Source organism: Anopheles ziemanni, chromosome 2 (genome assembly GCF_943734765.1).
Source record: "Anopheles ziemanni chromosome 2, idAnoZiCoDA_A2_x.2, whole genome shotgun sequence".
NCBI lineage: Eukaryota > Metazoa > Arthropoda > Insecta > Diptera > Culicidae > Anopheles > Anopheles ziemanni.
In genome coordinates this window covers 60271841-60284490 of record NC_080705.1, presented here as the reverse complement: position 1 = coordinate 60284490, position 12650 = coordinate 60271841, and the positions used below count along the sequence as shown (strand labels likewise).

Below are 12650 nucleotides of genomic sequence, written 5' to 3'. Positions count from 1 at the left end.
TGTTCGATTGATGATGGAAAAAGTCTTCCGAAGGCACTTTTGCAAGCGGCATTTCCAATGGCAATTTTACACTGGTCACTATCGGCACGCTCGATGGACGAGATGGCATCCGTGTCCGAAATAACACATGGAAATTTGTATTCCGTTCCATTAGCGCCTTTAAACGAGTGCTTGTAAGTTTGAGGCTCGGTTTGGTGAAGTGAAAACAAATATAATGTTTCGAAGCACAACATGGAAAGTAGCGTAATTATCAAATTTCGTTGAGTTAACATCTCTCTCCCAAGAGAAAATGTTTTTCGAGGCACTTTCATTATGCTCAACTAGTAAAAAACAAATGAACATTGCGGCTCTAACTGTGCTGTACAGTTCTCTCAGGTTAGGCAGCAAAGAAACATCTGTTTAAATGAATCATGTTTTCACATGCTAGACGAGAATATAATTCAAATCAACCTGATTGTTTGATCAATGTGTTAATCGGATCGAAACGTCTGTGTCAGAAGTCAAAATTTTTAATTTATGTAACTTAAATTTGGTCATAGGGGAATGCTAAACTTGTTTGTTACGTATAAGCAATTGTACCTGATATACGGATAATTTAAATTGTAACGCGCGTACTCGACTCCTTCAATACGTCAATGTCAAACATTCGAGGAATAGTAGTGGTGATGGTCATTATTTTGATGATTGATCCAGTTGGACCTCAAATGTTATGTGTGAAGAAAATAGACATGATGGAAAGATTGACTATTTTCTTTTTTTTCATTTTTCATTGTCGAAATGAGTCAGGTACCATTACATCTTGTACATTTTTATGCCTTGTGTCTTCAATTTTTCTCGTTCTTCGCATTGGATGGATCGTCATTTCTACTGGGTTCATAATTCCATAGCCAGGAACGACAGTACCTGTTGGGTACTACAGGAACTGCACATCACCACAACGAAATTGTCGATATTTTTTGCGACCGACTCGGTAAAATTATCAGTGAAAGATAGTGTAGAAAATCTGATCAGTGATCTTATCTGAACGATATAACAGCATTTTGGACTATCTTGCCCATTCCTTTCGGCGCAGTACGTTTCAGTTTGTAAATACATCTAGCAATCGAAGAGGCAGTACAATTTCGCACCTTCCGGCACGGTGTCAGCTTTCTAAAAAATCTCGTCGATAGAGGGATTTGTAGGTGTGAAAATTTTACAAGGTGCCTGTAAGACGTAATCCCACGATCGCGTTTGTTAGATCTGATCATCTAATAGCGCCTTTTCACTAGAATCGTAACGTTTACCAACGGTGACGCTTCCGAACGGACAAGGTAAGATTCACAATACCATCGTTCGGGCAGATGCTGCTCTGGATGGTCGTAGCTGCGATGAATGTTTGGGATGGAATAATGATCTCAAACACAACATTTTTCTTGACCATTTACAATCATTTACAAGCTTACACGGGTGTTGTGTTATAACGTTATTTTCGGTAAAATATTCGGTGTTTTCATTTATGATCGTTCTTTCCAGCGCGTCACTCATTCCAGTTCAACCGCACCGGATCCCGGAACCAACCGTCAAAATTAGCGGAGAAGCAAGAACACGTAAAATGTCCTTTAGCTCGGACTCGCCGGATGCAAAGAAGCCCTGCAAGGGTATTCTGAAATCTTCCAGCAGCTTCGACAAACACTCATCGGCGGCATCTTCTGCGTATGTGTACAACTACATCCGGATGTAGTCACCGGGTTTGTGACTGTTGGTATTAACTTCCCAAACTGTTTTCCATCGTAGACATCGGAAAAGCGCCAAATTCGACGAACTGAACGTATTACAAACGTACCACCCGCCGGACAAAGACTATGGTCACATGAAGGTGGACGAACCCAAAACACCGTATAACTACGTGGAGGAAGGGGACGTCGATCAGCTCGACGCCGAACTGCTGGCAGAAAGGTAAACATCGGCACGGTTCCTATTGTTGTGCAAAACATAGTGTAAATGTTTTGTAAACGTTTGTGAATTCAACGTTGGACTCCATCGATCATTGTATATAGTGTAGAAGCTAATTCCGTTTGACGACAGATAAGAGAGATGTTTGATTAGTACGTATAGTTTTAACCCCGCTACTTGTTTTTAGATTGCGCGTGGCAGCTAACTCGAAAGAAGAGTCCGCATCAGAGGAAGAATCCGAGGAAGAAGAGGAAGAGTTAACTGAGGAACAGAAAAAGCGCAAAGTTGAATTCGAACGGCGCCGAAAGGCGCATTACAACGAGTTCGAGGCGGTCCGGTTGGCACGCAAACTCATCGAGGAGGACGAAGACGATGAGGACGACAACGTAGAGACGGATGGTGCGGCCAATAGTGGTACCGCCGCCGGTACAAGCAATGCAACTGAATCGACGGTACCGACACAGGCCGCGAAAGGTGACACATGCATGGAAGTGGAGGAGCCGGACGACAGCGCGCGAAAGCCGAAGCTGTCCACTCCTGAACATCAGGCCACTCGGTTAAAACCAGGTATGGAGGAAATCGTCTAGACGCACGGCGTTAACGATATCCGCGCGCGGTATGTGTGCCCGGAAAATAAATGTTTCCATGCTGAGGACGTCGTTTGTGATGTGTTCAGCTCACTAACGCAAACAAGCAAACACCTTGCGCACGTTTGCGCCACACGTGTAACACAATGTGGAATATTTCCCAAAACAAGACGCAAGGCTACACCACTCTGCCACTTTGTAACTTCTATAGACGGCGTATAGCCTGGTATGCACGCAAACAGAGAAGGCAGAAGTTTTATCTATTTTATTTTTATACACATTGAAATGCGCTTCCCGTGTTGTGTACCGCTTCGGATGGAATGGATCTCCAGCGTGCTGAAATTTTATATATAAAATACCGCAATGCAGTTAAACTAGACACTACTCTAATTGTTCGAACATTGTACGAAAGTTACAGTCAAACATAAGCAATCAAACGTAGAACGATTTCGTTCGTACAACATAAATACTTCAGGCATACTTTAAACATCACGTCATTATTGGTTTACGATAAATCGTTCGCGATCATATCGATCGTGTAATGAAATATTTCACTAGTCAATTGACGACGTAAACGCCTACTTTGACCCACCTTCCCGTCGATTTCTGCGATCTTCTAATGTATTTTCTTTTCTTTCATTTCTTTTGCTGTATTTCCGTTTCTCTATCAAAACTCACACTGTTTGTTGATTAATGGCTACTGACAAAATTAAAATCACAAATTATGTTTCTTCATTATTTATATAACTACCCTATACGCCCGACTCTTGTGTGTTGTACCTATGTTCGTCCTGGCTCCAGTTCACTCTAGCTCGGCAATTCTTGAGGAAAGCTCCGAGCTAAGTGGACCCCGCAGCTCGGTTATCGCATTAATAATGCTCGTGTCCATTGGATTGATGATCTTTTTTATAGTTTGCTTTACGTTACTGTTTTTTTTGGTGAGAAACAGCAAGTAGTGATAGGCAGCGTGAAGTTAATTTAGAAGCGTAATGTTTGCTCCCGCTTCCCCGCTTTCGTGGATTCAATGGAGATAAAATGTTTCCTTTTGAGAGTGAGATAGCATTAGATAGAAACACAATATGCAGAGTGATTTACAAAATTTGATCAAACGATAAGTGGAATGCGGTACGTTGGACTCGTTAAGAACATATATTGTGATTTGATTTCAATCCTTCCCATATGGGGTTTTGCACATTTCATCGTATCTGATATCCGACTGTCGTAACAATTGCTAGATAAGCCTAATATTATTGTAAATAACCTCGCAACAAAAGATTTACATCATAGTTTCGTTGGCGCTTTGGAATAATACTACGACAGTTCAGTAATTTTCACTAAGAAAAACAGATTTCATTTGTTGAAACCCAATATGTTCAACGCTCCGATACTAATAATGAGGTTGAAGAAGAAAATAAATTAAACTAACACAAATACCTCTCTGCCAAGCTGCTAAGTTAATACATACCGATAGTGTCACTAAACCCCATCATGTAGTGATCCCTTAGTCTGCGGAATGCGTCCCAAATGACCCCGAAAAGCGTCGCCATATGGACACAAACGGACTACGTTAGCCAACCGACCACCAATGTCACATTTTGGGCGTGACGAAAGCTGGTTTCTTCGTTGTGGAGAAAATATTTGCGTCCAATTGAGGATCATTAATTTCTACGTATATTATGGCGATTATGTTCCTTTCCTCGCACTTCCTCATACTCTCGCTTGGTAATGGTTTTTGGGGAAACTTAATCGTTGTGCACAAACAATCATCCAACCAATCAATCTATTTAAAGCAAAACCTTTCTTGATCCCGTACAATGCCAGGGCCAAAGATAAAAATGGCAATAGCAAATACGAATGAAGCCGTCGCGTATACAATAATTTTTATATCTCATTTGCTTACGTGATAAGTGACACTGCTGATTCGGCATGGGTGGATGGTGTTGAGGCACGATACAAATACGACATGGCCATTAAGGTAGAGTATAACTCTAAATGGTTCTTGAATGCCTAAGAAACATGAGCGAGCAGTGCTTCAGTGTGACCGTGTAGATACGCTGTTCGTGCGGATGGAAGCAATAGAAACGAGATTTAGTGAATAGTTGTTAGACCGTTCAAATCGAATTTCACCAAGAGCGCTCGTTTTATGACGATAAAATACTGTTTTAAATGATAAATTTGAAACGTAAAATTAACGGCCCGATTGGTAGCTCTAGTATTTCATTGAACAAAACAAGAAATGCAAAGGACGCGATAATCAAAGGAGAAGTTTCAACTATATAATAAACCACGTAGTACATTACTAAACTACAGTATAATAGCAACAGACAGGGTGGCGTACGGAAGAGGTAATAAGAGAGAGAAAATTAAATGTAGAGACGTAAACAATTTAATCAGAGTGAAACCGACAGAATTGCCAATCTCTTCCTTATAATAAGCCATTATTACCGAAGACTGGCGGTTGAATGTTTTGTTGAATAATTGTGTTACCGAATAGTTCGAATCAGGGCCGATCAGGGCGAGTGAGTGCTGTTACATGTTGTGCTTCATATTTTTCATCGGAATCGCAACTGCCGATCATTTTAATTGTTATTTGGTAAACTTATCACAAGCCCATATTGCCTTGCTAAACTTTTCTCGAACATTTTTTCCTTCACTGCTCACGCCTATTAAATGCAATTTTTTTTACTGACGGTTGCACATGTCAACCCACTAGAGGTTGTTGCGAATCGCCTAGAGATGACGTGCGCTGAATGTAACATGAAGGATTAATTGCAACCGAGATAGCGACAAAAAATGTTTGTAAACGTAACTGTTTTATCATGTGCTGGACGGTACGAGCCAGACGTTAAAAAGAAAAAAAAAACATTAAAAGTGCATAGAAAATAATCTTGAAAAGCAATGGCGATGGTTTTCATCCACAAAATACATACATTGAATGTGAAGGTAGTGCTGAAGAAGCGATAGTTTGAGTTAACATTTGTGCATGCATAGGCGTGAATATGCTTCTAGGAGTGAAATTTTACCGTGTGAAGGATCGCAAAATATGTTTCGGTTTCTTAACGTATTCTCATGCTCTTTGGGATGCATAGAGGGATAATATTTTTACACCCTCTTTAGGGATACAAACACAATCCTGAAGAAACGTAGGACAGTATACCTGAATCAAAGATTTGATTTGAGTTTGCTTTCGATTAGATATTACTTTGTACCACGATTAATTGAAGTCACTGATGAGCGGATCTAGCTATACCATGGGTAAAGATTAGGGTTTCAAGACCCTTTGGAAAGAACGTGACCTCTGAGTGAGAGAAATTGGAGTGAGATTTATTTTAGTTAAACGTTACGTTAGGATGCTATGCTGCACTAGAGAGGTAACATCATTTTGTTTCATTTGAATAATTTGTCATCCTATAGGTAGAATGGCGGAGTTTGATTAGGAACCAGTTTCTACGTTTTGTGCATATGGTTGAAAGAACAGGTAGTGCGAACAAAATAAAGAAAACTTGTAAAGCTTCCGAATGTACTGTGGAAAGTCACTAATGAACCGAATAAAGGTTAGGTAAACAATGGAAATTGGCAGTGCTGAGTAAAATTAGAACAATTTAATAGAACCTGGAAACGCGAAGGAATGGAGTAGTGAGTGTAATTTATACATTTTATGTATGCAACTCTCTGAAAGAAAAGCAACTCTTGAGAAGGTTGAAACTGATGAATAAATCTGAAAATTGAAGGAATTGTTTCAACTGCAGTATGGTTTATAATTTTTTTATTTAAATGAAAGAAAAATAAAATGTGAGCCGTGAGAGTAAACTACGTACTCCATTCCAGTGCAATAACATTTCGCTTGATTTATATCTTTTATGCTTTACAACGATGATGGATAATCAGGTGTTTTTAAAAATAATCCGAATGAAAATGTTGAGCTAATTGATTTCGACGCTGCTTGCCGGTCCGTGTCGCGTTCCTCCAACTTCGTTCCCTCGCCATCCGAGTGCATCGGCGTACCGTATGCGATTGGGTTTTTTGGTTCAGCATCCACGAGCCTTCGGCGAAAAACGTTGCTAGCGCAACACGGCATTGCGATCGGGCGTTCTGCATTAATGATGTTGTTGTACCCACTCATCTGATGGTGGAGATTATTTTGCTTGCACTTGTGTTTTCAACGGATCGGTACTAAATCATACGGCGTCGCGTCCGATGCAGCGGAGCGAATGTCCATGGGAACCTTCGGTAATCATTTTATTTTTAAACCCGGTCCATACGCACCGCACAGACGTGCGCGGTTGTTCACGCATGCAGAAAGGTGACTCATTATCGTTAAAATAAATTCCCATCATTACCACCGACCGATTCACGTGTGCATGCAGTGCCCTACCTTTTTTTTTGTTTGTAATGATATATTTTCTTTCGCCAGCCAGACACAGTTGGGTGAGATGATCCTGACGGGCGGATGGCCCACAGTTGCCACCGATGCGTGGATTAATTTAATAAACAAAAATACCCGTTTTACCGGGAGCGTCAAACACGTCCCATATATATATATTTTTTTTAAAACAACCGATCGCATGAATAAGTGGAAAATCGATTTGATGGGGAAGTAAAAATCAAAAGTGTCATGTTGTTTTTCATGCCTGATTTTTCCCTCCCTCCCACTCTTCCACCCACGCAATTGCTCAACCTTGCACACACATCACCCCCACAATTGCTGGATGTATTCAATCTGATGATGTTGCAAGCATGGAATTAAAAAAGCGAACGCGCCCGTTAAACGTTCCGGGTGGGATTTATTTGTCACCCCGCCCACCAGCCGATCACTGCCTACATTTTGGGTTGTTTTTGTTTCTGCTCAAACTGTCCTTCGATTGTCGACGATTGTAAAAATTAATTCATCTATTTGTTTACTTATCACGTGGCAACGATCAGGAGTTGTTTACAAGCATATAAATTAGCGACGAGCCACCGCACGATGCGTTTCCAATGTCCAACGGCAAAGTTGGGAGCGGGTTAGTGTGTGGGTGTGTCTCTTTTCTTCCCCTGTTCGTAGCCCACATTCGAATGTCACTTATTTCCAACACGCCTGAGGAATGGATATTGCATGGGAGCTGGGTTGGTGCATGTGGGAGGATGCATTTTTTACCATCTATCAGTGAGGTGCGGTGAGCTTGTTCTCCCAACCGGAAGCAAACATACACACACGCATCGAAAACACAAATGCACACCGGCACATATGCACGCTACTCAACTGTACATTCTGGTTGTTATTTCTGCGTCCCCCCAGGAGGGTACGGTTTGCGATGTAATAAACTGGTTTACTTTTTTTGAACGTCTGATTGTGGGGCGTAATTCAGTGGAAGAAAATTTCGCAACGTGTCGAGTGGTTTTATTTTGTATGTTTCCCTATTTTTTCGTTCACTTTCTAAGTGGTTTCAAATAGAAAAACAAGTAAACGCAACAGTTTGTAAAATAGTTGTTCTCAAATGAGTGAAGCAGTTGCAAAAATTCTCTAAGAGAAGAGCACAAAAAACAGCTAACTGTATTTGCTTATGGGTTACATATTTTTTCGCTGATGAATATGTTTTGTGCACTTCACTGTCGCCAACGGCTTTTGCTGACGTTTGCCGATATTCGAAAACACTGCCCGAGCTGGTGTTTGTTTCTGTTCCCTTTTTGATTGCAATTTTCACTCTCACGTTTTTTTTCCGTTTTTATGCAGTACACAAAGTGCTTCTGCCCGTGTTTATGCTGGCGATTCATTTGGATGATTTTTGTGGGTTGTTGAAATGGTGATATTGTGTTTTTTTCTTTTTCTATAAAATACCACATGTTACATGTTTATTACGGTGTACATTGTTCGTCCGCTGGGGTGGACTTCTGGATTGCTATGTGTAGGAATTGCCCGCGGGAAATGAAGTAATTGAGGTGACGCAATCTTTACGATTCCGTGGTATGGTACATTCCACTGGGGGAAATAGTATTTTTGTTTAATTAAATTGTACGTTCAAGCAAAACGGAAAATTTTACCAGGTCTATTCAACATCAAAGCTTACTTTTTCTGATTTTTCATTTTGGGTAAAAACAACACCTGCTTTTCCTGAGGGTATCACATCAACACAAGCAGTACTGCGCTCCGAGCTGGTTCGCTCCGCATCAGGGTGCATTACCTAAAAATTGAAATTGTCACATAGAGTACAAAACCTTGCGAAACGAAGCTTTCTGTTCAGTTGAATTTCATCTTCTATTTATCCGCTTTGAAGAATTGGGTTTCAGTAATTCCAATTGCTGTGTAACTTTTTCTACCGGATTCATTATTGGTTGAGTTTTACTCACAATTGAAACTAGCGTTGAACATTTACAGACAATAAAAGATTTTACAAATCCCGAAAATTTCATATTTATTCTAATGATGGTGTTACCAATGATGGACAGGAATATAAATTATTATGACAATACAACGACGTTGTTACTCCCCATTAACTGGTGGATTATAACATATTTAAGTTAAATACTTTATCCTTCAGTGAGAAGAATTATAAATGAAATCTTTTTCGTTATGTTGGAAAAAATAAAAGAAATATGATCCCGCGGTTTGAGCTTATGGGATTTATGTGACCACCCGGTGGTTTGAGGGGAGAAAACCATAATGAAAATAGAAACAACTCCCAGCGCAGAGGGGAGAGGGTGGCGGTGGTGATGTGTGTCCTTTTTGCGGTTTTTGGGGCGATTTTAATTGCACTAAGTTTGTGGATAAAGCGGGCTATGAATTAAACATATGTGTGCCATTTTAACCACCCAGCCACCCGCCAGCCGACCTCCGACGGTGTACGCTTTTGAATAATGATTATTGTCATCATTTTTTTTTTTTTGGTTCGTTCTAACAGGCAATTTGTGTGTTTGCCCTTCAGGAAAAGATCGACTGAAGAGGACAGGGAGCAGGGGACGTGTGCTTATGTATTTCTATAAAATTAATCAGCAATAAGTGCAAATTTACGAGTTTCACAGATATATATTCCACAGAGTTGGTTTACCCCAAGCTGTCCGTTCTTCGCTGGCGGTTTCCCTCCCCTTTGGCCGCTAGTTTGTGCTGTCTGTTCCAATTTGCTCGCGCGCCAGGAAACCCCGTGGGTGAAACCTATTGTCATTACGGGCGACATATTTGTATATTAATTTTCATAATTTAAAACAAAGTGTATAATGCCGCTCCAATTTGCAACAGGGTAAACACGGTCGTACATTTTTGTGCCTTCTTTGTCCTTGCGTTCTTATTTTTTCAATGGATTGGTACACTGGTATAACATTTGCGGTTTTGCGAATAAACATTTGAGCAGGGAGATTTTTAAAATCATGAAATGATTATGAAACAAATAAATGTATGATTAAACCCTTTCACATTTTTGCCCGAGCCCGACTCGAACAAGTGGTTGGAATTTGGATTGCTTTGCCCTAATGCTGGCTCGGGCAGCTTTTTGTCGCACGTTTTGTTTCTATTTCCGTTGCGCTGCATTTATTTCAAGTGCACCTGCCTCTAAAACACGTTCTTATGTATTTTTAAATTTTTATACATTTATTTGACATCCATTTATGCAGTTGAACAAAATTTTTGATTATCATTGTCAAATTATTTAATCAATAAAATCCTTAACATATTTAGGAAATTATCATTTTTTTCTAGGGGTTTAGACCAAGAGCTATACTAAAATGTAAAAAAAAACAGTGTGATAATTTTTTGAGCCATTTTTTCGACATGGCAGACCGGTGAAGGGGTTGAAATGATTTAGACATAACGACAGCTAGACTTGCAAATGATATTTTATAGCATGTACTATTCAAAATCATAGGGTTAGATCTTACATGGGTTGACTATTTTGTTTTTTCAAATGAAACAACAATTAATCAAGTTGTTTTGTTTAGGATTCGTGACTTATTTTTATATATAAATACTGTTTTGTGATGTTAACATTTATAGTGAACTTTCGTAGGATTTGATTCACGCCAAATTGCTGTATTTTCAATACATGCCATGAAGTTGAACAGATGTAAAACTTACCCGTATAACCAATCGCCAATACTAGGGTTAACGCATAGTCATGAAACACCGGGCGTCTCCATTGTTTGCACATTTAAGAGGGCTTTATTCGTTAAAAACTATACAAAAAAGGAATTGTGATATACGTTCGCTGGGCAATCTGTAATGATGTGGTTTTGTGCCGTACGCGGCGCGCTCCATGCGGGAATGCATCGTAAATAAACAATGCACAGCGCGCTGCACGCATAAATAAATAAATAACGTACGATTCGACGCACGCCCTCAATCCACCGCCCTTGCCCTGCCCATTCCGATTATCACGATGGCGATCTACTTGCTCACGTTCGGCAGATCTTTTCCACCTTCATTGTTCCGTATCGATGTTTGGGTGAAATTTTCCGACCCGTTTTGTTTTACTCCTATCCATGTTGACTCTTTCAACCTTGGAGTTTCACACACTCCGCGGGCGACATAAGCCCCTTTCGGTGCTCTTCGATCTCCGATCGTGCGCTTTACGCCAGCGAATTGGGTAGCCATTGTGTTTCCTTCCATTCTTTGCACACTGTTGCGCCCATATTTTACCGTTAAAATCGCGTGATATATTAAATATTTGATTACTAATTGCTTTTAACGCTGCGTTCGATTCCCTTGCGTTGGGAGCGAAGTGAAGAAAACACAAAAAAATGGATCTTTTAAAACCAAATAGTGTCAACGGGCAGTGTGCTCTACGGAGTGTTGATCGCTGGCCACCACAGCTTTGGTGGTGATTTACCCCTGCCCCCTCCACGTCCCGCTGTCTTCCTGTTTCTCCCTGACGGAAGGCGTAATCCTTCGTAGTTCGATGCTGCCCGCTGTGGCCACATAATTTTTTAGGTACCGAATTAATGAGTGGTCGGACACCTGCTGCTTACCATCTTTCCGGTTTTCGGTCGTTTTGTTTTTCTTTCCTTCCACCATTTAATTTCTTTCCTTTGACGCGCTTTCGTGTGTTTCCACTCGATTATAACGAATAAGCCTTTATATATTTATTCTTTTTGTCATAAAATCACAACAAGCGTTAAGCGCTTACGGTACACGGTAAAGCATAATACACTGTAGCGGTTTTGTTTTCGTTTGTTTGTTTTGTTTCATTTGTTCATCGCGTTCGAACCAGGCGGAGGAAAATAAAAGAAAGCGAAGAGTCAAAATTAATAAGATATGCAAATCTGTCAGTATTGCAACGGGGAAGAGGATATTGTTTGATTCCTAGTATTTTTTGTCCTTTATCCACTTTCTGCCCTGTATGCATTGCGTTTGCTCACGTCGAATACATAAACCAAATTAATACACACGCGGAAACGGAGAACAGGAAGCACACGATTAGGCACAGGAAAATTAAAGCCATCGCGCAGTTAACGCGCCCATTCTCCAGTCGTATCATTTTCTATTGCTCTCAATTTCTTTTTAAAACTGCCTTTTTTGTTGGACGTTTATGTTTGGCCTTTACCGCTGTAAAAGTGTTATTCGAAGCGTGGTCAGAGGCCTGGCTTGCGTAAATAAATATAGAAAATAACATTTGCTTTTTAAAACATACACTTAGAGTGTTGGTCGTTTTTTTGTTTGAACGACTACTATGGCTTACAACACTGGTCAAGACGGATCGGCACTAACGCCAGTGTCCGATCTGACCGGAAGCAGTCCTTTAGGGATCTGTTCGCTCCGACTGCTCCGGGTGCGTACGCACCGAAGTCAGCTTCTTTCTCTCGCAAATCTTACCTTAGTAAATTTAATTTCTACTGCTACATGCTTTCGTTTCCAAACAGTGTTGGGATTTGTTGTTGTTGCGTTGTCGAAAAAGTGTTTTGTGTGTTTTGAGTATTGGCTTCCGAGTCCTTCAATTGCAATTTCGGAGAAAACTTTTGGTGCTCTTTTACGTATTAATACCGGAAGGGGCATATGGAGGCAATGTTTAGTAAGGTCCGCCGTACTCAGCGTTCAGATCCAGATTAGATGCCGCCTATAGAATGACCAGCAAAAGGGGAAGTAGTTTCTTTGCTTCTCTGCTGTCGCCACTGCTGACTCACATCGAAGAACTCAACTGAGCATCCGATGTACCTTTTCGGTTACAT

General features: G+C 40.6%; 1 protein-coding gene across 1 annotated transcript; it reads left to right on the top strand.

The window, feature by feature from the left end:
- The first annotated feature begins 1516 nt into the window (after positions 1-1516).
- LOC131285827 (protein phosphatase inhibitor 2) lies at positions 1517-3618 on the top strand. The gene is made up of 4 exons (XM_058314685.1): positions 1517-1692; positions 1774-1935; positions 2120-2499; positions 3321-3618. Exons 1-4 carry the CDS (start codon positions 1592-1594, stop codon positions 3473-3475), a joined length of 798 nt encoding a protein of 265 aa, XP_058170668.1. The 5' UTR covers positions 1517-1591; the 3' UTR covers positions 3476-3618.
- The last annotated feature ends 9032 nt before the right edge of the window (positions 3619-12650 follow it).

Coding starts and splice junctions, on each gene's coding strand:
- LOC131285827 (XM_058314685.1), top strand. CDS start 1,592: ATGTCCTTTAGCTCGGACTCGCCGGATGCAAAGAAGCCCTGCAAGGGT. Junction 1,693..1,773: donor TCATCGGCGGCATCTTCTGC/GTATGTGTACAA, acceptor TTTCCATCGTAG/ACATCGGAAAAGCGCCAAAT. Junction 2,500..3,320: donor GGCCACTCGGTTAAAACCAG/GTATGGAGGAAA, acceptor TCCTGGCTCCAG/TTCACTCTAGCTCGGCAATT.